General features: G+C 40.8%; 2 protein-coding genes across 4 annotated transcripts; one reads left to right on the top strand and one right to left on the bottom strand.

Annotated features, from left to right (window-relative positions):
• Nucleotides 1-2,129: 2,129 nt before the first annotated feature.
• Nucleotides 2,130-20,386, top strand: srpk1b (SRSF protein kinase 1b). 3 transcript variants are annotated; one of them, XM_015959522.3, is made up of 16 exons: nt 2,130-2,209; nt 2,773-2,827; nt 13,181-13,308; nt 13,533-13,641; nt 14,181-14,268; nt 14,351-14,438; nt 14,618-14,724; nt 14,837-15,002; nt 15,338-15,363; nt 15,436-15,658; nt 16,480-16,875; nt 17,593-17,681; nt 18,037-18,144; nt 18,870-18,939; nt 19,170-19,262; nt 19,481-20,386. In XM_015959522.3, exons 1-16 carry the CDS (start codon nt 2,197-2,199, stop codon nt 19,663-19,665), a joined length of 1,944 nt encoding a protein of 647 aa, XP_015815008.3. In that variant the 5' UTR covers nt 2,130-2,196; the 3' UTR covers nt 19,666-20,386. The 3 variants fall into 3 exon arrangements, with proteins under 3 accessions (XP_015815008.3, XP_015815007.3, XP_015815009.3); XM_015959521.3 differs by lacking the exons at nt 2,130-2,209; nt 2,773-2,827 and adding an exon at nt 5,222-5,377; XM_015959523.3 differs by lacking the exons at nt 2,130-2,209; nt 2,773-2,827 and adding an exon at nt 9,060-9,367.
• Nucleotides 20,387-21,503: 1,117 nt separating this feature from the next.
• lhfpl5a (LHFPL tetraspan subfamily member 5a) lies at nt 21,504-23,867 on the bottom strand. The gene is made up of 3 exons (XM_070549331.1): nt 23,343-23,867; nt 21,756-21,992; nt 21,504-21,637 (listed from the first exon to the last, which is right to left on the bottom strand). The coding sequence occupies exons 1-3, from the start codon at nt 23,743-23,745 to the stop codon at nt 21,627-21,629; spliced, it is 651 nt and encodes a 216-aa protein (XP_070405432.1). The 5' UTR covers nt 23,746-23,867; the 3' UTR covers nt 21,504-21,626.
• Nucleotides 23,868-24,378: the final 511 nt, after the last annotated feature.

The raw sequence follows: 24,378 nt of genomic DNA, 5'->3' as shown, positions 1-24,378 counted from the left end.
TGTTTGTATTTCAGTGTAAAAGAAATATTTTTTTTTCATTATTATTTATGGAGAGCATCAATAATAATCTGATTTATCCACTAAAGCCACAGTGACTGCAGTTACAGATTGTGTTTCTAAATCAGCTAAAAGAAGAAAATCCTATCAAAGTTGCCTGAATATTTCTGTTTGAGAAAACTTTATATAATCAATATAATATAATATATTTGGAAACTGAAGGAAACAATTTGTAAATGCAGTTTCTCTGGCTTAACTACATTATGTCATCCTTTCCCCATTTACCGTTTTAGTTTTTTTTTCTTCCACATGTATTATTCCACTCCTGTCTGTTTTAAATCGGGATTGGACGTTTCCCTGTGATTTATTATTTTAATTTTTTTTGTCGTATGAGGAGCACTAGCATGTTAGCTTAGACATTTTAGCAGGGCATGAGTGGACGTTTACTCACTGGATGCTGAAGGGCAATGCTGATGCCTCACATTTTTTTACTCCACTGCATCAATCAGATATTTCTCTCATCAATATAATATCGAGGGTTGTTTTGGTTATGCTTGCTTTGCCTGAGATGTGTTTATATTTTTTCACTTTGTTCTTGACCACATGTATCGAGATGCAGGCGGTGACATCTGTAAATAATAACACCATCAGGAAATAAAGGCTATTTTTGGACCTCTGATTGGGGCTATGTTCTGAGACTGTGTTGTGCTTTAATGTTACCACTGGGGGGGGGGGGGGGGGGGGGGGGGGGGGGGGGGCAGCGGTGCACACCTTTCACTAGTCAGGTCATTTTCCAAACTGCAGAAATAAAAACATAAATTGGCTGGGGACTGGTGCCCTGAGGTCCACTGGCTGGCCCCCCTTCTTCCCAGGGCTGGGTCTATTCCCTGCTCTGGCCTATTGGTGCCCACTACTGGGGTGTACATGGCCCAATATTGGACAGCCCCTCAGTGGCACCCCCAAATATTTTTCACAGGGATGGCCATGGGGTCAGAGAAATCTTTGGAGGTGGCACACCAGATTGGTCAGTGTGGTAACTAGGAGAGTTTAGCCTGTAGCGATGCTCCTTTATTCTTTTTCATAAAAAAAACAATATGCATCCAACATGCTTACCTCAAATTTGAATAACACGAAATTTTCAGAAAAAGACATTTGAAACTTATTTGGAATGCAATTTTACACTGTAGAATTTTTAGAACACTAATTGCTAACTTCACAAAAACTTGATTTTAAACTTGGTTTGAAAATTGTGAAACATTTTTTATCTGATTATTTACTCTTTAATTGTATGTTTTTAATTGGGTTTTACATTTATATTTGATTAAATAATACGAATTTATAGTTCGTGTGAACATTAATATAATTCATTAAAGATCATTGGTCTCTGGAGTGGTCAGCAATTTTCTAGGGGTGACCCTAGTCACCCCTTGGCACCACTGCAACCCGTCCTTCATCATATACACAGCATTTAAAACAAACAACACTCTTCGTGACAAATCCACATTCAAACACCCGCAAAAAAAGCTAACAGATTAGAATGGCACATAAACACACATTTTCTAAAAAATACAGACAATACAGACATGCACATGCTCACATACAGAAGTACATGCTTCTATAAATATAGAAAACACAGTTTAACAGTTCTTATTCCATTTATACTTGTAGATTCTTTCTTTCTTTCTTTTTAGCTGTCTCGTTACGTTAAGAAACAATATTGCACTTTTAAGAGCCTCAACTGGATGGGACTGAATTCAAAACCTACTAGTCTACATGAGTTGACCAAAATAAGACTTCTTTTAGCAAAACAACTTTTTAAATCAACATTTACACAAATAAAATTGTTTTCTGCTTAACTTATTCTATTAAATTACCTATTTATAACTCTGACAAAATTGAAATATATCTAATACCAAAACACACAGACTTAAACATATATGAACTAAAACTTGGCTCCCACACTCCTTGTTTATCTGCGTATCAAACAAACCCCGCTTTTTAATCTGGTAAAATATTCATATATTTGACACAATTCTAAACGGGCTAATATTCATGTAAATTCTAAATTCATGTAAAGGATGACTGCAGTTTAATAGCCAAATGCTGCCATCTACAGCTCAATCCAAGTCATTTGAACGCTTCTGACAGAGAGTTTCCACAGTTCCGACCGCCTTTGAACGCAGCTGACAGGTTTTCGGCATGGAAAGAAAAGGTAGCGAAGCTAATTTAACCAAAAATGCTTTTTATATATTTTAATCTTAATCCACAGTCCGTCCTCTGTGTACACTTACCACACCAGCTACTTGTTATGTACGGAGTATCATCTAATGTCATAAAATACCTCGTAACAAAGGAGAAAAAGTAAAAGTGAACCATGCGCTTTGTATGTTATGTACGGTAACGTTCACGCTAGCTTTAGCCACCAGATTAGCCTCACAGTGTGGATAAAGAAACCTGCGCCAAAACTTTTGTGTAGATAAGTAGAGAAATAAACCACGTGGTTATAACAGATTCGTCAGGGCTTACTTAGAAGTTGGGCAGATAGCCTATATTCACATGAGAAATCCCCAAACGAGTAGCCGAATGTCTATGAGTTATTTATTTTAGCTAAGGAACCTGCTAGCATCACTAGTTGGCATCTAGCTGTCTCTCTCAGTTTTAATTCAACCGCGTCAACTACATTTAGACTAATTACCAACAGTTTTAAGCGAAAACTATGCAGGGGGTTGTGGTATGTAGTAGTAACACCCGTGTTCTGCTTTTTTTCTTATTTAGTTCTCGCGATTCAAGCAAGAAAGAAGAGGACCAAACCCAGAAAACCAGGGAAGAAGTAAGCAAGAAACCCGTTTTCACGTCACATGCCACATTAATTTATTTAGGAAACAAAGAAAATACGTTTGCAGACATCTCTATGAATCACAATGGTATTCTATGTAAGCTAAGAAGTTGTTTTAAATGTCTGATTCTGAGCTTTGGTCAAAAGATATCATTGACCAATTGTTTTAATTGACACCAAATAGCTAAAGACATTGAACGAACAACAGTTTCTCAATACTGAAAAACAAGGAGCAACATTAACGGCCTTTCAGAATATTGTTTTTACAGAAAAGATGTTAACATTTGTGCTAAATATATAAATGCAACAAAAACGTTGATAAACTATTACAGAGTACTATTTATCACAAATAGTACCATATAAATACTGGTGATATAGTTTTTCTCTGTCTTATCGAAGTTTTTGTCTAAATTACAGAGTGTTTTATAATGCAGATTAATGGACTTGAACCCTAAGGGATTTTGGCAAGGCAGGGCAGCTAAAGCACATTTCATACACAAAGGTGATTCAATATGCAGAAAAAACAGTGACAGCATAAAACTAGATTGTAAATTCAAATTTAAAATACATGAAAATAATTATATTAATACATAAATGACTAAGTTCAAAGCCCAAGTACAAACTTTAGTAAGGTATTAATGGTTAGTGGGTCATATTAAACTACTAAATGGAGCAAGTCTCACAGCTTAAAGGCGCAATATGTAAGGATGATATAAGAGTAACATCCTGTGGTCAAATCTAGATACTGCAGGTTATTTTTCTACACAGTAAGTGATAAGTGAGTTTCATGGCTGTTGCAAGTTATGCATCAGCACCAGACGATTCTAGATGGAAAGCGAAGATGAGTCATACAGGTTTCTTTTGATTTTTAAAATGTTTTTTATGATTATGTCACATTTTATCTGATGGTTTCATATTATTGATGTGTTCAGCACCATAATGAACATCGGCTTCTGTCATGGAAGGGGCTTTATAAATGAACAAATGAAATGAATGAATAAGTAGATTAATATATTGTCATTTCTGATGTTAGCACTCTTGGGCGTTTTACGGTAGGGAGCACTTACTCTTATTTATTATGGTTGTTTACCTCTGGCATTAGAGGAAGTGTGGTTATTTGCCGTGTTGCTTAGCTTGCTGTTAAAGTTCTGAAAGACTCAAAAAAAAAAGGAAGCAAAACGCCACAATTGACACATAATTCACTTCACTCATATATTTCACTGGAATATTGAGCTGTCAATAATTGAAAAAGTAGCTTGACATTTTTTTAGAGCTGATTATTTTTCATCAAATTCAACACTAGCATTGCTAGCTCAGTGTTAGCCTCTAGCCTTATTCTCCCAATAGTAGAGTTAATCAAAAAGATGTCGTAGCCTCTTAGAGGTACAAGAAATAACTTATGTGTTGCTTCTGTTCATTGGATTTGGTTCTTCAAACAACTTGAGGTTTTCGCCTGCCAGTGTCGAATTACAAATTTTACGCTGCAGCATTAGCTTGGCACCCGCTCTGCAAACTCATGGGCTCACAGATTCCAAACGAAGACTGTGTCCCTCGCTGACTTTTCTGAAAAAAGACAATTTGACAACCCTGCAGCAGGCTGAGAAGGAAAACCATTTCAATGTAATCTTCCAACTTGCATGAGACATTACACTTTGTTGTGATTATTTCTTTGTGAAATTGTTACATATTCAGTGTTTGCCCTACATAAGCCCAGCCGTGGTGCTATGAACCTCTCCCCGCTCTCATGGAAGACGCTCGAAAGCAAAACATTCTGCAAGCATCTTTTTCTCTATCAAATTTGTTCTGTTTTAGTTGTTCTTTAAACGCAGGGGCGGGGAACTCTGGTCCTCGAGGGCCAGTAACCAGCATGTTTTTGTTGTCTCTTATTTCCACACTCCCGATTCAGTGGTTTAATCATCTGCTGATTAAAATCAGGTGAGTTGTAGCAGAGAAAGAACAAAAACATGCATGATAGCATGCAGTCCCACCCCCTGTTTTAAAAGGTCATGTTCTGATTGTAAATAACCTGTAGTGCTTTGCATGAGCTGTGTCCAGTAAAACTGGAAGAGAAGGAGGGACTTTAAAAACAGATGGATCAGATTGCAAAGTCAAGTTTAGGTGTAATATTTCCAGATGTTATTGTCTGCTGAGAAGCGCTATGGTGCCCTCACTGTCCATGCCTGTTATTCAGAAGAATACTGCAGTAAGCTAGCCCATTAGCACCGAGTAAAAACCAGAGCCCTACTGAACTAATGCTGGATTATAATCTGGGCTTTACTGTCCTCAGGCTCCTTCCCTCCCACTTTCTTGTGTCGCTCTTACTTTTGTAGCTGCTGTGGTGAGAGGGACACAGCAGCCACACACTTAGAGAGGCAGAGGAGAGAAGTGCAGACCAACACAGACTCTAGATTTTCAGATCTTCTCTTTAACCCAGTTAAGAGTTTATGTTCAGTGAAGCTGTGTCCATTTTGTCATGTGGCTCTTGGACTGGATCTTCTCTATCAATACAGCTGTGGTGAAACTTGCCAGTGGTCTAACATGCAAGTGAGTAGGAGTGTTAAATGTGTGTTAACTAACTCCTTGATAGTGTGTGTGTGTGTGTGTGTATGTGTGCGTGCACGTGTGTGTGTGTGTGTGTGTGTGAGTGAGAGAGTGATTGAAGGGTGTGTGCAGACAGTTGAAGCTTTTCTGACTGCCTGTATGTTTTTAGAATCACAGATCTGGTGATAATTGTATTTTCAGGTATCTAATATAAGATTTGGTTGTTTAGATGACTTCCTGAGCTACAGATGCCATGTTTGGCTGCATTTAGACTCAGGAGAATAAGCAGGAATAGCCTCGGTTGCAAAGTATTTACTGTGTAGTCTCTTGCTTTAAGCTTCCCTGCTTCTCTCCCAGCCTTGGCTGTAGTTTATTACATAAGCTATCAACTATTTTATCATCTGCAGTCCTCCACAGCTCTATATATCTTACAGTGCAGGTTCACCACTTCGCTTTCTTCCCATTAGGCTGTGGTTGAATGTATGAAAAGTGTGTCTGAGTGTGTGTTGGCTAAAGGAGAAGTGGGTTGGTTTCAGGCTCTTCAAACTGGGATTTGTTGGGTTTTCATATCTTGAGTCGACCATCACAGTTTAATGTTCTTATTGATCTTGTTTGCATGGCTTGCAAACATAAAAAATCCCAATGTTATTGGACTTTTGGAAAATGAACTTTAATGTACTTGATCAGATGAAGTGGACATTCTCCAGACACGGTTTTTGACGTGATTCTCATAAATCTTTCGTAGGCGTCGGAGTGCTAAAGTGGAACCATTGGTCTACATCCATTTACACTTTGTGTGCATTGCACCCCCGCTGGATTTACCTAGTGCTGCTGTTTTTTTCTGCTGCACAGGCTCTTTACATTGATTTTATTTGTAGGGAGGGGAGGTAGGACTGCAATCGTTTTGGTCCACCTCCATCCAGAAGAGCTCTTTTCTATTGTGTCCCTGATGAAAGTAGAACAGGTAGGGAGGGGCAAGGATACACACATGATACACACACTCATGTCAGATAAGAGTGATCGGCTCATTGTGATTCTTTATTTGCGTTATCTCTCTGTCACGTGTTCACAATATTAACTTTATAGTAGTTCTTCTGCTAAAAGTTTCCATCTTCACCTCTGACATGACATTTGTTCAGTGTTTTATCCCCAAAAAAACGAAGGGAAAATTCACTCGGATCCAGTGATTTACTCACTTAGGAAGGCATTTTCCTTTGGAGTTTTGCTGCAGGTATGATTCTGTAACATGAAGTGTAGCGGTCACACTTTATAGCGCGATGACTGCAAATTAGTTATGACCAATAAGATGTGATTATTCGTGTAAATATGAAATATCAATCTGATTGATCTTTGAATGTTTAATCAGAAGAGTCTAGGGTTCTTTGCTTGTTCAGGGACCATAGACACTTTGTATTAATTCAGACAGAGTCAGGTATATAGTTAAAATGGAATTTAATTCTTTTCTAAACGAATGATTATACATGACAAGATATGAATAATGCGGCGTGATGGAGTGGATATGCGGTGATGGGATGTGATGTGTGAGGTGGTGTGATGTAAATTAGATGTTTATCAGAATCTTTTTACCTGAAAGAAATTGTGAAATCTGGGTGTAAAAGAATTTGTTGTCTGTCTGCTATAAACTAGAGAGTTGATTATTAATAAAACAGCATCTGAGCATCAGATGCAATCTGTTGTGTCTGCAAACCCTGGCGGAGACCCCCAGCAGGTCCCGCCTGTCAGAAGTCGGGTGGACCTCACGGCACCTGAAGCCAGTAGATTAACTTCGATGCGACCCATCCAGTCTTGAGATGTCCAGGTCACAACAGTAGCTGGAATGCTTGTTTGCGTCCAAAGTGGATGTGGCTGTCAGGGAGCCGTCTGGCTGTGTCAGCTTGCAGCGTGCAAACAGGTTGACTGTATGTCAAAAGAGATGTCCCAAGGATGCTTGTTCCGGATTGGCCGGTTCGAAACTGAATTACTCGGGAAGTAATTCCTGTTTTATTAAACCACAGTGTTATGATTTCTGTCCAATCAGAATCTGACAAGTTTCTGGGTTTTTACCAACATCCCTCAGAAAGCCACTCCTTCCTTCAGATACAAGATTCTTAATTCTGTAAATAAAGAATCTTTAAACGTTATGTGAGGCGAACCTTAACCTTAATTTGTATCGTATTGTAATGTGTATGAGTGTAGATAATGATTAACTTGTTAAATCAAACACATAGTAATTTGTGATATAAATGGATCTTTGTAAGAACAACATTAATTTCAAATTCATTGATTTAAGCACAGGCTATTCAAACATTTGATTTAGACATCTTGTTCATTCATCACATACGATTATTTAACCCATAAGTTGTAAAGCCTTGTAGGATTCGTGTGGATTCACTTTTATTCGAGTGAGGAATCCAGCAGTCGGACTTTTAGCAGAGAGATACGGCTTTTGCGGGAGACCTTGACAGTTTATTTATGTCTGCGTTGAAGAACAGTAAGTGAGCAAAAGTTTGATCTCTGCGTCTGGATCCTCCAGCTGGTGTATAACCTTGACTTTGCAGCTCTGGCGTGTATGAAAGGTTGCTGTCAATTCAATGCTGAAAATGGACTCTGTTGATACATTACAAAAGTTTGTTATTGTTTACTGTTGTTGCAGGATCTGGTGAAAGTTTTCTCTGACAGAATAGGATGTAGATAAATTGTGGTGATAGTTAAAAGTAAGTAAGAGTCTAATTTCTTTGAGTGTCTTACGTCTTTGCTGGCTATACGTCATCGGGAATTACTGTTATCTTAAAGTTTGGACATATCTATTTCAAGACATCAAAATCACCAATAATAACTATAGACTACAGCACTGAAGTGCATAACTCCAGAGGTTTCTTTGTTGCATGGAAGATAATTTAGAAATGTAATTTTAACATTTAAAACCTCCTGATGGCAGAATTGCAGGTGTGTTTAAATCATAAATGACAGTATTCACACTCATTAATATGTATTAGTTAGTAAATGGCCGTGAGAAAACACATAAGCTATTTGCTATTATTTCTTAATGTTTTTGAAATGTTTGTATTCAAGGAAAATTTAAATGTTGCTGGAGGGTGCTGCTTTTTGTTATTTTCATAAGTTTTGCTAAAAACAGATCAGAAGGGACTTCCTAAGTTTAACATCTGGGCGTAGTCTCTGGGGATTTTTGGGTTAAAGGTTTGATACAATAAAAACCTTTCCCAGCTTTCAGCAGTTATTATGGTTTGACCATGGTCTTTAGTTTGTTTAGTTGTTTTGAGAATAAACTGGATTTAGTGAGAATTTGCTGTGATGAAGGAACTTTAGCATTTAACCTCCAGTCTGAGGCTAACAGAAACACGTGAAGCGCCTTCTCTGGGTCGAGACAGGATTGTAAAGTAAACTGTAGTTTTGCTGCTTAAAACCCATAAAAACCAGAGAACTGTTGATGGAATGATGAGATGGGGATGATGGACAGACAGACAGGAAGGATAGAAGAATAGTGTTTTGATCAGATGAGGAGGAGGAGTTGAGGATAAGGCTGATGTCGCATCTCACCTGCAATGCAGTGCTGGGCTCTCCCCCAATCATCTCGCAGCTGTCGTTGAGGGGGGCTGGGCCAGAGGCTGACGACAGCCAAGGAGAGTTCTCGGTCAGACAGAGAGGCAGCGTGTGAGTGAGAGAGGGAAGAGTGAGCGAGGATTGGCGAGTGTACAGTAGATCCGTTCAGTCCAGGACGCAGTCTGCAGCAAGCTCTCATCAAATCTTCTCTCCACGCTTCCCTGTTCCTGCCTCGCTCGTCTTCTTTCCCATCTTCTCACTTTATTTTCTAGTCGTTGACGATCATTTACTTTTCACCCTCTGTACTTTTGTTTCTGCCTGTGCACCTCCCCTCATTCCCCTCCTGACGGATGGAGTAAGGGGTTTCTTTCAACACCTGGTCCCTCTGGCCCCCCTAGCCTCACATCCCATGGGAATCCGTGCGTCTTGCAGGTAGGATGAGTGTTATTATGTGATGGTTTGGAGGTGGGGACCCAGCAAGGCCAGTTAACAACAGCCAGGACAGCCCAAGGTTCTCTAGTGTTGCAGAAGTCCTTGAAGTATCCTGATGTGTATTGTGTGATCAGAGGGCACTGAACTCTGTCTATGAAGGAAAAACAAATATGTACTTTGAATGGTCAAGTGTCTGTCTTGTTTTGGCATCAAACACAAGAAATTTGTGTCAAATGCTTAATTTGTGTCAACGTTCTGTTGTTGTTTGTCTTGGATCACAGCATTGCACTCTGAGGTGTTTTTATGCTCACCTCATCAGGGCAGCTCTTAATTTTTGTCAACAAGTGTCGTATTTACATCAAAAAGTATTTGTCTGTTATTATGTGTCAGTAAATATCTAAACAAAACTATTATTCCTTGTTGTAATCAGAAGGTATAAATGAATCATTTGTGTTTTAAGAGAGAGGTGAGAACATGATTGTCGTCTCTTCACCTCTGGAAAGTATCTTGTTTACCTTTTTTTTGTTTTCCTCCCAACAATGAGCTTTGTCCTCCTTCCAAGTAACCGATTGTCAGTTTCTTTGAACCCATAAAAAATAATCAATTTAGTAGGAATTTTTTTTAGGTTTTTGGGCCTTTTTAGAAAATGTAAACAGTAGCTCATCAATGAGCGCTGAGCCTGGGCTTGTGTTTTAGTAGCTGCATTTGTTTTTTACTTTCCAGTAAAATGTTGCTTTGTTTTTTGGTGTTTATAAGTAGCATCATACTATACCATCAGTAAGAACATATTTGTCATGATTTAAGAACAAGGTTTTTTATCTCATAAAATTGATACGAAAAACAAACCTTGTTTATCTTCCCCAGTTTCAGTACATAAACTAAAGCTACTTTAATGATGTGAAACTGGTTTGTTAGCATGAAGGCGGAAATGGAGATTTCAACTCAGTCACTTTTGTATTACTGTGGCTGGTCACACATCATAGAATAGTAAAAAGTCTGCAGGGACATTTATTTCTGCAAGGATCTGCAACACTAAACAAAACTCAACAAGGTGCATTTATTACAAGTGTTGCATAGACTTCCAAATGGTGATAAGGAAAGGAAATTATTTGAAAATATAATTACATTAATTTTTGAAATAATCAGTGGTGTGTGGCGAATTTATTTTTGCAAGTCAGTTTTCATCACCACAGGGGGGCGCCAAATTACCCTTCTTATGCATCATACGGCACTGGTACCAGGTCCACAAGCACTTCCGGCAATAAAGTTGTTCAAGGACTTGCTTAAAATTCACCAATATATGCAAACTGCACACGTACTTAACTGGAAGAGGCTCATCAAAACGTCAGAATCTACATTTTCAACCTCAGACACCCAACAACAATGAGCCGCTACATGAAAAGGCCGTGAAAAGACGCTAAACACACATGTAGAGAAAAACACACAGTAGCAACAATGCAATATGATCCTACCCACAGAAGCAGCCATTTAAATTAAAGTCCAGACTCTTCTTTTCAATCGGTAAAAGTCGGCCGCCATTACTCAATGTGCAAAACTCACTGAGCAAGCCGCGAACGCAGCAGCAAAAACGGCTCATTTCATGAAATCAAAAGCGTAAATTCAATCGTACCTTTGCAGGTTTATGGTCATAATCCGTGTTATAGTAAAATAAAATCCACTCGGTTCATGTAGTCACGTCCCAACATCACACTGATCTGATTCCTGACAGTTTTGGGCTTTGGGGCTTTTGGCTCGGAGTTCCAGGTGAACATCCTGATCTGAGACTCCAGTCTTCTGCGCATGTTTCAATCACAAATCTCTGCACCCAAAGGCTCTTCTATTCTATTCTTTATATTGGAGGGGGATCCAGCGCACATTCGCCAATCATAGCGTAGGTCTATTGCAAAGACCGCTGTGCCCAAAATGAACAGGAAATATGTCACAAGATGATTTGGTCGTGGTAAAAGTGAGAGAACATTTTTAATCTACAGGTAAATGTAGATTATACACAGCATTTTCAGTCTGTATGATGTATAGATCGTTTAGTTTAATTTTCATGTTTTATTATTTTATATTTTGTGATTCCTGTCTTCTTCATCCTCTTCCTGTGAGACTGGTGGGGTGGCACCCTAGTGCCCCCTTTGGACGAGCCGCCACTTATGATAATTTCTGTATAAACTAATAATAAATCATGTCTGTAGGATTTTTATACCACACACACCGTTTAAATGGCGGCTTTGCTCATGTCGTCGTCCTCCAGTAATCTCTTCAGCACCTTGGACAGCACCAAGAGGATATTTGTTCAATAAACTGGATTTTTATTCAGCTGATCAAAAACAAACAAACAAGAAAACCAAATTAGGTTTATTGTTTGTATCCTAACTGATGCATCGTTTTGTCATGTTTATTCACCACTTTAATTTGTAATATAATTAAAATACATTTTAGTTAGTGTCACATAGCCTCCTTAGTGATCGTTAAATGTGCGTCAGGATTTTAACAACTATTAATTATCAGTCCTGTTTGGGTTTTTTTTGGATGGAGTTGTGTTGTTTGGTTCTGTTTGGTAAGGGAAGGTGAATCATTCCTCCCTTCCTCTGCTTTTCAGCCCACCTTTGGCTCTGATGGATCTTGCCATCAACAGAGAGTTCTTAGCCTTGAATCAAAGACATCCCTAGTTATTAGTTTTATATTTATTTTACTTAATTTTGGAAGTTTTCCTCCTGTGTAATGAATGAATTCATGTTTTCCATCATACCATAAGCCCTGTCAAACTACCTGATGCAGGAGTAAAGACTACAGGATGAGCTGATTAGAGAAGTTTGTTTAAGACATAAGCTGTGGCAGCAGGACACCTGACAATGGCTGGTCTGCATGGAAATGTTAGTGTAAATATGAATCCTTTAAAATAATAATATAGTTTATACGAATGTGTCCTGACTGTTCAGATAATGTTTTTCTCAAAGCTGTTGTGTCTCCTCATTGAGCATGCTGCATCAGTCTTGCCTTTCCCGATGCTGGGATCAAAGTCAGTGAGCTGCAGACTTTTTCTTATTGTTCGCACATTAACGTTTAAAAAAAGAACAAAAGGTTTTGAATATTTCAGGGTTTTTGTTTTGTTTTTCATGGGCAAATCGAACAAAATCCCAAAAGCTTTCCTACTCAGCTGGCTGGGGGCTTGTCAGTTTTTCTCATTTTAAATAAGCAGAAGAGGTCTTTGTTTACGTCTTTGTTTACAATCTCTACAGCCTCCATTCTTCCTGGCTCCAGATCCAATCATGTGAGCCTGCGGGGTTGCCAAGTCTGCACTGGCAAACACTCCTGCACACTGCATTTGTAATTTAACAGGAGTGACCCAGAAGTCATTTCTTGTACCCGAAGAGCCACGGCATCTTTTTGTTTTACTCTAATATTGGGTAAAGGAGGCTATACGCTAACAATGCTAACGGTGAATTAGAAACAAAAAGCTCTAAAAAATAATTCAAGCTACTTTATGAATCACCAACAACTAGATATTACAGTGAAATGTGTTTATGATCAACTTACTGTGTTTGACTTCACTTGTCATCAAGAGTCTTCTGATCCTTTAATGGCAACTGTTGCTCAGAGTGGGCTTGTTTTTTATGACTGCAGTGCCCACATTTGACCAGAAGTCATTTTTACTTCATGCACTTTTAAACGTTTTACACTTATTTACACTAATCTGATTGTCTCTCTTCATATCAGTCCTTCCTTATTTCTGTCTTCAACGTTCCTGTCCTTTAGGTCCTTTTCTTGTCTCACTGACCTTACTGGTTTCTGTTCTTTGCTCAGACTGGAGCCTCATGGTCGTGGAGTTGCCACTCAACAGGGTCAAGCAGAGTCTCCTGCTCCAGAGCAGGATGAGGAGATCCTGGGCTCCGACGACGACGAGCAGGAGGATCCCAACGATTATTGCAGGGGTAGGAACTGTCAAACGTGTGTGTGTGTGTGTGTGTGCGCGCGCGTGCGCACGTGCGTGCGTGTGTGTGGTGTGTGCGTGATTGGAGTTGCATTATTTTCTAATTTAAAAAGGTGTCAACAGAGCTGTCATAACATCCTTGAAAAACATTCCTTTATAATAAACTCTAGTTGCATAAAGCAAAAGTTAATGTTTGACCATTTCTCTCACTGTGCATGTGTTCAGGTGGATACCACCATGTCAAGATTGGTGATCTGTTTAACGGCAGATATCATGTGATCCGTAAACTGGGTTGGGGTCACTTCTCCACTGTATGGCTGGCCTGGGACATCCAGTAAGTCCCTGTCAAACTGATATTTGTCTTTTTTGACTGCATTGATGTTCTGAAAAACTAAAGTAAACAGTGATGCATTTAAGCATAAATTTAAAAAATAGCTCTAAAATGTTTTGTGACTGAAAAGCACTGCTGCTGACTCACAGCAAGTGTTTAAAAACTGTTAGATTTTGGACGCCATCATTTAAAAGTAGCAGAGGCTTTTTAAATGCAGCTGCAGCATCTGGGCAGCTGTTGATAAGCTGCTTGTTGTTTTTTTTAACAGCCTATTGGAATTGCTACTGGCCCTCACTCTGTGAGCTGCTGTCCTTGTGGTGGTCTGAACCAGATTAAACTTGAACTTCATTTGTAATTAGTTGGTGGATTATAGCTGCTTGTGGGCACCAGTTATAAACATCAGGGTTTAAAAATGTGTGTCTTTATTTCCAGTGTTCCTGTGTGTTTAAATATTGCTCTGATGTTATTATTCGACCCTTTTTGAACAAGCTGATGTGGCCGTAAAATGCGTGGTTATAAATTAGGCTTACTGTCGTTTCCAGGGAGAAATCCTTCGTGGCCATGAAGGTGGTTAAAAGTGCTGAACATTACACAGAGACGGCTCTGGATGAGATCAAGCTGCTCAAATCTGTGAGGCAACATTAAATCTTTTTGTTGTTCAGATACATCCAGTGTACTTGTTGGTATTCACACAGCTGTTTGTGTCTTCCAGGTGAGGAACACGGATCCCAGAGATCCCAGTAGAGAGAAGGTGGTGCAGCTACTGGACGACTTCAAAATTTCTGGCATGAATGGAACTCGTATCCTCTGCTGCAAAGGAATTTTGCTTTATTAACAGACACATTAATGTCCTTGTTAATCAAAATGCTGATAATTTACAAAAGGATCATTTACAGCAACACACATGTATGAGTAACTGCTTTACTGCCTACTACTGTTGATGCGTGTAAGCCAGGCTTCTTGACCTGCCTTCCTCCAGATGTGTGTATGGTGTTTGAGGTTCTGGGCTACCACCTCTTGAAGTGGATCATAAAGTCTAACTATCAGGGCCTGCCCCTGCCTTGTGTTAAAAGCATCATACGACAGGTAGTGTGCTGCAAAACAGAAGCATAAACTTCAAGCATCAAGATTTGTTTTGCTTTAAATGTAGGGGGCAATGTCAGTTATTTCATCTAGAACATCTGTGACTCTCCTGCAGGTTCTTCAGGGCCTGGACTACCTCCACTCCAAGTGTAAGATCATTCACACGGACATTAAACCAGAAAATATCCTGCTGACTGTCAACGAGCCCTACATCAGGAAGATGGCTGCTGAAGCGACGCAGTGGCAGAAGTCTGGAGCTCCGCCTCCCTCTGGATCTGCAGGTTACATCCTCTCACTTTGGGTTTGGAGACAAGAATGAATTTAAATCTACTTGATACGTTTAATGTGAGGTGATCACAAACTCAAAAATGTGAGCATTTTGGCTTGAAACCAGTAAAAAGGGAAAGCTTGGATGTGAGTCACCAGTGGGTTGGTTATGGCTGTCAGCGGCTCACCTAGAGGAGGACTTCGTGTGACTCCTGCTGAGCTTGGCGCCACAGCAGAGAGGGTTTGTTGGGGAAGATCGGTATAAATTTATCCACCAGAACAGACTGCTGATTCTAGAGCCGTGTGTCCTTCAACTTTATAATCCTTTGATGTTTCCCATTTCCTACAGTCAGTACAGCTCCAGCATCAAAACAAGTAAGTCGATTTGATAAGGCTTTTATTAACTACACATAGGATAAATGCAATGCAGCTTTCTCCATTTTCCAGCCAGCCAAAATGTCAAAGAACAAAAAGAAGAAGATGAAAAAGAAGCAAAAGAAGCAAGCAGAACTGTTGGAGAAGAGGATCCAGGAGACGGAGGGAGGAGCTCTACCTGATGGTGGAGAGGAAGATGATGAAGAGGAGACGGAGACCAATGAAGACACGGCTTCCTCGACCACCCTCCCTGTGTCTGCTACCCTGCAGGACTTAGATAATTACACTAGCACAGGTGAGCAGGTCACAGTGACCCAGGTTTACCACCAGATGTGTAAACGGTGTGTTTTCTCCACGACCTCAGCGGCGCGTTCTTTCCTGCGGAGCTCATTTCAGAAGTGCATCAGCAGTGAGGGTGTTCCATGCAGCTGGTCCAGCGAGGGCACGAAATCACAGGGGAATTGCAGGATCACATGTGATTTTGCCAGTTCACGCAAGAAATATCAAGGAGGAAGATGTATCGAAAATGTCTTTTATTTTTAAAGGTGCCAGATGTTTTGCATTGCTCCTGTGTCTGACTTCCTGTTCGACTCAAGCTGAACTGCTGAGCTTGACGTGTTCTGGAAATGTAGAGCGTAACACCTTAAGCATGAATTTAGCTGAGCGGTATTGCACTACGCTTCTGGTATGCACCCAGGACGTGTCGCTCCGCGCCCAGGACGTGTCGCTCCGCGCCCAGGACGTGTCGCTCCGCGCCCAGGACGTGTCGCTCCGCGCCCAGGACGTGTCGCTCCGCGCCCAGGACGTGTCGCTCCGCGCCCAGGACGTGTCGCTCCGCGCCCAGGACGTGTCGCTCTGCGCCCAAGGCGTGTCGCTCCGCGCCCAGGACGTGTCGCTCCGCGCCCAGGACGTGTCGCTCCGCGCCCAGGACGTGTCGCTCCGCGCCCAGGGCGTGTCGCTCTGCGCCCAGTGGATACACCCATTCACCACAACGGTGTCCATTTGGCTGTGTTTTACGACATTAATGACGATTACGCTTCCAGTGAAACGTCGGGGTTAGAAAACATTTGTCTTCAAGGGAAAACTGTGAAAATAATCCATCATATTTTTTTGTAGACCTGACTCCTGACGAGCAGCCCAGAGAGATGCCTGAGTTAAATGAGCAGGAAAAGGAGACGACCCAACAGGAGAACAGAATGGAAATCAACTGTAACGGCCACGTGTCATCAGCAGACGGCAACGCCAGTCCAGATGCACAAGAGTCAGAGCAGTGTGCCAAGGAACTGGAGGACCAACAGAACACAAACCAACCAGAGATCCACCAAACGTTATGCAACAAAGAGGAACAGGAGATCTGTGACCCAGACACGACCGTGCTGCAGCTCCTTTCATCCCACAGCTCAGATGTTGGTGTAGAGTGGCAGGAGGGGGAAACAGAAGGAAAAAAGATGAAGGACATGGACAATCAAGAGGAGGACAAGAAAGGGAGTGATGAAGAGGAGTGCCAGAATGGTTAGTGGTGATCTTACTGTGAAGCACCAGGGGTCTTCAAATGGACTCTAAAATGTTTATTTTCAGGTTTTTACCTTGTTTGCTAATGAATATTTCAACATCTGTTTGTAATGAGGTAAAACTAGTAAAATGGTTCATTTTTAATTTGCTCCTTTAAGTTACCTTTTTTCTGCAAGTGATGTTTTATCGGATACAATAAGCATAAATGTTGGTATTTATCCCTTTTTTGTCTGTAATTTCATGTTTTACAGACCTGGTCGTTATTTCATGCTCATTTCAACTCTAGTTTCTAAAAGAATCACTGAAATAGTTCAGATCAGTCACAAATAAGACCAACTTGTTTTAAATAGTTAAAATATACAGCAGATTTCTAATCCAACAGCAGTGTGGAGGATGTTGGGTTGGTTGTGCTTTAATTTGAAAATGGATGCAGCGTGCTTTCCACTGAGCAGGTCAGAAACGCTGCTGCTGCTCAGCGAGTGGGCTGTCTGTGTCCACGGAGGGCCGGAGCTGAGTGGGCCTTGTTGTGCTAGCTGGGGCTGATGCATATGGATGCATCATGGTTCTGATTTTCACTCAGGCACATCACTAATAACACCCTCTACTTTGTAGCTGAATAAATGACAGTAAACGTTCTGCATCAGACCCTGCAGGACCAGCCTGAGATAAGTGGATTGAGGGAGTTAAATCACCTTTTACTCTGCCTTGTACCTTCAGCAGGGAGTATGCTGATAAATCCTCTGGATCCTCAGAACGCTGACAAGCTGCAGGTTAAGATAGCTGACCTCGGTAATGCCTGCTGGGTGGTAAGTGCAAACAGAATGCACACAAATCAGCCACAACGCTTGGTTAGAATTTTATAAGGAAGACTGGATGAGATTTTATGTTGTGTCGTTATGGTTTTGCCTGTGTGTGTGTGTGTGTGATGTTGATCTAATTTGTTATTCTACCACTGCTAACTGACCTTTGAATAAATAAAATGCTACAAGTCAGGCACTTTTATAGGTTTTTGATCAAAATTGATATTAAAGTGTGTAAAAAAGCAGAGTGGTTATAAGATTACTGACCTTCAGTTTGTTTATTTGTTTGGTAGTTGTTGTTTTTTTTGACAGTATCAGCTGGTTTTTCTAAAATACTACTGACAAGTTTGTTATTTTGCAGCATAAACACTTCACCGATGACATCCAGACACGACAGTACCGTTCTCTTGAGGTTCTGACTGGAGCCGGCTACAGCACTCCAGCAGACATTTGGAGCACAGCCTGCATGGTAACACACACACACACACACACACACACACACACACACACACACACACACACACACACACACACGCTACAGTGATATGGTCAGGCTCTTTGCACTTCCTGAAGAGATTATTATTTCCTGAAGAGATTATTATTAATGGTTATGAACAAGAAGTATTAGAATTTGCGGACACATTTTTGCTTAAATCTTAATTTTTTTTTAATGTCTGAAATTTGTTTTGAATTTGCCTGTTTTAAGTCAACAATGTGTCATTAAGGTCTTTAAGAGCAAGCCACCCTGCTACCAGAGTCTTACGCCATCCCATACCGCCATTTTGAAAAAAGGGAGGCGTCGCCTGGTGGACAGAGAGGGCAGCACTGCGTCAGTGACCAAACTCTGAGCTGTTTCGCTTTGTATCGGCTCAAGAGGGGCTGAGCCAGCCAGATGCGTGGCCAAGACTTGAGCGCAGTGCATCCACGTCAGGTGGTACTATTTAGCCAATAGCGATGGCTGATTCCAATTCAATATAAATCAGACTTTTAAACTGAAGAGGGCACCACACGGATGGTTTTAGACAGAATAGTTATATTTTAAATAAGAATGCAATCAAATACCAAAGTAATGACTTCACATGTCAACAGCACTGTTGTCAGCAAAAATGTTGATTTGGGGGTGACTTGCTCTTTAAGCTCATTTATGTGGAATTGTTTCATCTTGAGTGTGTGTGTTTTTATTTTTTCTCTCAGGCCTTTGAACTTGCAACAGGAGATTATCTGTTTGAGCCTCACTCTGGAGAAGACTACTCCAGAGATGAAGGTCAGTGCTGCCAAAGAGGAATAAAACTGAACTTTTGTTTTAAAGGACAACCAGAAAAGAAGTGCCGTATTTGTTTAGGAACTTTAAAAACATCAAATCCATTTAACACACAGTTCTAGTCCAACTGTTCCTAAAATAAAGAAATGTATCCTGTGTGGATTTCTAAGCTACTTGAAATCTAATGTTCTGTTTATTTTGGTTGTTCGTGTGTTTTTCTTTCCTCCCCGTAGATCACATAGCTCTCATCATCGAGCTGCTAGGAAAAGTTCCTCGGAAGCTGATCTTGGCAGGAAAATACTCCAAGGAGTTTTTCACCAAGAAAGGTAAACACACCTGCCTGCAGCCAGCTGTTGGCTGCAGTTCTACTCTGAAATATGTCCTTGTCCATGGGTGAAGCTCCTGAGAGCTCAGGGGAACAGCCATCTGCTCAGTTCAGAACAGAATATTAGAAATGCATTTATTTTAAGATCTTGAATGCTGTTACTTCTTGTACTTTTGGATGCACCTCCGTAATTAAATGTTTTACATCCGGTTCTCTCAGGTGATCTGCGTCACATCACCAAGCTGAAGCCGTGGGCTTTGTTCGATGTCTTGGTGGAGAAGTACGAGTGGTCCAAGGAGGAAGCTCACTCGTTCAGCAGCTTCCTGCTGCCCATGCTGGACCTGGTGCCTGAAAGGAGGGCCACAGCAGCTCAGTGCCTCTCACATCCATGGCTCACATCCTAGAGGCCACACATACACACACACACTGCTGTTCTCATATTGTGTAATGGTGAATCGGGTGTGAAGGCCCTGGACGTTTGCGTCTGTCAGCCTCATTGTGCCTGCGCTGCATCTTCACATCTCGGCATATTCACGCCCATCCAAACAGCAGAGACCCTGCAGTCTTTTTTCACTGTTTATTTAAGGAGGTAAAGATCCTCTCCGTATTTACTGATTTTTTTTTTTTTTTTACTGGTTAGACAACATCTTTTTGTGCTTATTTCCCTCAGACTGCTGCTATTTCTCTTCTGCCCGTCATTCTTGTCGGATTTAAAATACCTTTGCACTTTTCTACAAATGAAAAAAGCAGGATGCCGTCAGAGACGCAAAGATCTGATGCCGAGCCAAAACTGTTTGTCATCACGTGCCAGCTTTTTTATACATTTAGCTGAAAACGATGTAGTCAGTTACAGCTGAGGTTAAAACGTTGAAGTATTGTTAGTTTAGACTTCTCATGAACGGACCTTTTTCCTACATTTGTTCTCAGAGAGCTACAAGATAAAAATGGATTTAATTTAGTTATCCAAACTCACACTTTGTTCTTATTTCAGATGTGGTTGGTTGTAGGGATTTTTAAGGAACACGTGTTTTTGTACAACATAGTAGGAACAAAAATCTCATTATTTCTCTCTAGTGCATGAGCTGGCAGACGGTTTATTCTTCTTTGGATTGTTATTTTTAAATTCTTAATTCACTCATGTTCCACATTCACGTGAAAACACACCATACAAGAATTCTGTGTACAGTTCAGTGTACCAAAGAATCGGACTACACGGTCATTAAACTAGTGAAGACTGAAATGTGCGTTCTGAGGGCCTTAAGAGACATTTATGAACCATCAGCAGGCAATAAAATCCTCCCAGACGAGCTGGATCAGTGGAAAAGATTGTATTAATTATAAATATTGTAATAATGCTTTACATTTCATTGCAGCGGTCATTCGTTTTTTTAAGCAAGTCTCTTATTTCCATGTCTTCCTTCTTTGTCTGTCGGTAATAAGAATAAACATTTTCCAAAACGAGTGTTGGCCTCTTCAGTCATTACTCATTATGTTAAATAGGTTGCTGATGTTTATTTTAGGGACCTACAAGGATTTTAGCTAGGGATGGACAATATATCGGCATCAATTTCAGTATCGACCGATGTTAGTCTTTTTTTAACCCACCGATATCGGTTCGAAAAGTAAAAATGGGCCGATATTAACAACCAATATTTTTTCCATATCTCCATTTGTTTGCCTGTTTCAGAAGGTGAGGGGAGTGATGTGTAATTGTTTACTTATGTGAACAGTGAAGGAAATAATCTCGGAACAACATTTTTAGGAAAAATATAACATTTGGATCCTCTAACAAATGAACAAGCATTTATGGATTAGCAGCAGACTTTATCGACATGTCGTCAAACAGCAAAGGTGCAATTTTAACACCACGAAGCATTTCTGACCTAATCTCACACACATATTTATATGTATATAGTCAACATGATTTTCTAAAGCATACACATGATCGGTTCAATTTTAAAAGGAAATTTAAAAGAAATACAACCTAGTTACTCATTCTTTTATGAAGATCGGACACTAATTTGTCCCTTTAAGTGAAATGACTTCAAAGCGGTTTATTTTTGTAACGCTTATTACCCAAAACATCCTTTTGTAACATTTTAATCTGAGTAAATTTGAAAAATAGCACTGTTAATGAAGCAACATTACACACAGAAAACATATACTGTATTTCGTATTTAAATTTCAATTTTTATTTAACAATTTCATGGTTTCTTTTAGAAATAAAAATGTATTTATTGTACTGATTTTAAATGAGTTTGCGTGATTGTAGAAGAGGCAGAAATAGCTGGAGCTGATGAAACCTTCAGAGCTGTGTTGTCTGTCCCAGAGAGCCTCTGTGTGTCACTTTAGTGACTCTCACCCATCAGGCCTTATCTGTTCATAGGAGACATAATAAATTACTGAAGGGGTCTAATTCTGCACAAATAAAAACCCAATCCTGCATATTTGCCCCGTCTAACCATCACATCCTCCAGTTACCTCCCCCTCGTACCTTTCTCCTCCACCTGGAAGTCCTCGGGCAGCAGCTTGTCCTGCCGGTTGCCCAGGCTGAAGGCCAGGAAGGAGAGGACGAGCGAGTCCATGATGCTAATGATGGCCAGGATGTAGGCCCAGCGCACCGTGCAGTTACCCAGAGTGTACTTGTCCGTCCGCTGGCCGCACATCCGCTTCACCTCATCTGAGTCCCAGCCGTCGGGATAGATCATGCAGCCGATAACCATGCATGTACCTGAGAGGACGATGAGAGCCCACACACACCATCAGAGCTCTGGAAACATTTATAGGACTGCACGATACATAAATGTCAGAACATTTTCTCATTTCCTCTGATGGAAGGGTTAATAAGGAAGGGAATCAGAGGAGACATTAAACACTAAGATGCTGAGCAGCTTCAAGGTTCACAAAGCTCATTTAATCCATTATTGACTCTGCAGACAGGATACCCTTCTGCAGTTTCAGCTCAGCATGATGAGGTGAAACACACACACACACACACATTTTCATTGAGCTCCTTGTTTCAGTGATGACTGATGCAGATCATACATTTTGTGTTTAAGCTCAGATCAAATCTACCAATAAACTGATGAATTATGCTCAAAGCCACAGTATACCTCACATCATCACAAACCTGGACTAGTGTTTGCACTAGTCACACGTGTAACCGCACACCTCCAATTCAGTCTCATTACCTGTCTCACTACAGCCTCATCCTTTCACTTGCTGCTGCAGGAGCTGCTTCATGTTTCAGAGGCAGACTCGGGTTTCACGTCTATCTGAGGATGCACAGTGACTAAAGTCTTGTCAGTACTGAGTTTGTTTATTTTTAAAATTTGGTGTGCAATTGTATTTGTTTTACAGATACTTTTGAATTCATTCTTGCTTTTACATCTATTGGGGGGGGGGGGGGCTTGATCTTGAGACAAACCTAAATGAATAAAAGATGTGGACTCTGTCTGTATATTTTACTGTAAGTGTTTTCAAATAGAAATGTTTTCAACATCAGACACAAAAAACTAAATACTAAATGTTAAACTGAAAAGGCACTTTTCAAAAGATGATTTAATTCACTAATGAGGGAAAAGTTACCCTAAACTAATATAACCAGGACATATTTAATCTGGGTAACCTCACAACATCAACACAGACAAAATTATGGGACCCCTGCAATCTTGTGGGGACCCCCTTGGGGGGGTCATGGACCCCAAGTCGGGAACCAATGCTGTAGGAGAATGTCTGATAGCCTTAAACAGACATTTTAGAAAACAGAGGCGGATTCACCGGGATGGCATAGGGTGCCAACTGCCACCCTAAAAGAAAGCCTGGTTACCCCTGATGCCATTCAAACTAGCAGCTGTAATTTCAAGGAATAGTTGTGGCAATTTGGACATTGCAAACATGAGCGTTGCATGTCTGATTACAACTATTTTATGATCTGAAACATTTGAGTGTGACATTAAAGCAAAAACACGATATCTCTAAGGTGGCGAATAATTGCTCATAGCTCTTAAATTAACAATCGGAACCACTCAGTTTGATTTTTATAGATGTAGACAAGGTCTGACTGGACCCTGGAGCTCACTGGAGGCCAGTTGCATCCAGGCGCAGATCTTGTAAACACTGCCCGTGTTGCAGAAGAAGAAGAGGCTGAAGCTGACAATGCTGGCCACAATCAGCAACATGGAGATCCCCACAAAGAACATGGCTGTTTTGAAGGCTCCGGACGGGATGGAGCCGAAGTCCAGCGCACTCCCTTTGCATGTGAGCTCCGAGGTCAGCGCATTCCCAATACAGTAGTGGAAGAGGCCAAAGTAGCCGGCTTGAGGCGTGTGGACGCTGTCTCCAATCCAGTAGGGCTGGATGAAGACCACCACAGTGATGACGGCAAAGGTGATGGTGAACACCGTCCACATGGCACCCACAGCACGAGCGTTCCGCACATAGTTGGTGTGGTAAATTTTTGCTGCCTCCTGAGCTGGGAGCATGGTGAGAGAGGGTTCAGGGGTTTCACAACAAAACCAGAGGAGTGAAAAAGAGTTCAAATCCGTTAAGAGAAAGCCGAGAAGCAAGTCGAACCCACGGACAGCTCCCAGTGCTGAAATAACTCCTAAAGAAAACAAGCACACTTCTACTGAGGCCTGAAAGGTCCATGTAAATGACTGGATCTGGTTCTGGAGCAGTCCTGGTGTGGTTTCAGTCTAAGTCAGTGGGAGTTGGCTCTCCTGGGGAGGCTGTGGTTTCCTGATAATAAATGATTAATGTGCTAAACATGAGCAACACACCACCTGCTCACCTGGAGACTTTCACTTTTCAAAACAAGAGTCTTTTACAAAAGCTAAAAGAGTTGCTTTGGAGGTTTTTTTCATGTAAAAAACAAAAGTAACAATAGAATGCTCCAGGCTCTCTTAGTAATAAATACAATCCTGCAAGTGGTAAATTATTCAGAACACATTTTGAAAGCTAAATCTGAGACCATTGTCTTGATTTGGAAAAGGGTAGAATGCCTTCTCCGGGTCAGGGAGGAGTTCAAGCGGCTGAAATGAGTTTTCTCCGAAGAGTGGCTGGGCTCTCCCTTAGAAATAGGGGGAGAAGCTCAGTCATCCGGGAGGGGCTCAGAG

Source organism: Nothobranchius furzeri, chromosome 3 (genome assembly GCF_043380555.1).
Source record: "Nothobranchius furzeri strain GRZ-AD chromosome 3, NfurGRZ-RIMD1, whole genome shotgun sequence".
In the NCBI taxonomy this organism is placed as follows: Eukaryota; Metazoa; Chordata; class Actinopteri; order Cyprinodontiformes; family Nothobranchiidae; genus Nothobranchius; species Nothobranchius furzeri.
Note: the sequence above shows the minus strand (reverse complement) of the source record. Positions and strands in the feature narration are given on the sequence as shown.

Coding starts and splice junctions, on each gene's coding strand:
- srpk1b (XM_015959521.3), top strand. CDS start 5,307: ATGTGGCTCTTGGACTGGATCTTCTCTATCAATACAGCTGTGGTGAAA. Junction 13,642..14,180: donor TGGCTGGCCTGGGACATCCA/GTAAGTCCCTGT, acceptor TGTCGTTTCCAG/GGAGAAATCCTTCGTGGCCA. Junction 18,145..18,869: donor TTTGGAGCACAGCCTGCATG/GTAACACACACA, acceptor TTTTTCTCTCAG/GCCTTTGAACTTGCAACAGG.
- lhfpl5a (XM_070549331.1), bottom strand. CDS start 23,745: ATGCTCCCAGCTCAGGAGGCAGCAAAAATTTACCACACCAACTATGTG. Junction 21,993..23,342: donor CTGGATGCAACTGGCCTCCA/GTGAGCTCCAGG, acceptor TCGTCCTCTCAG/GTACATGCATGGTTATCGGC.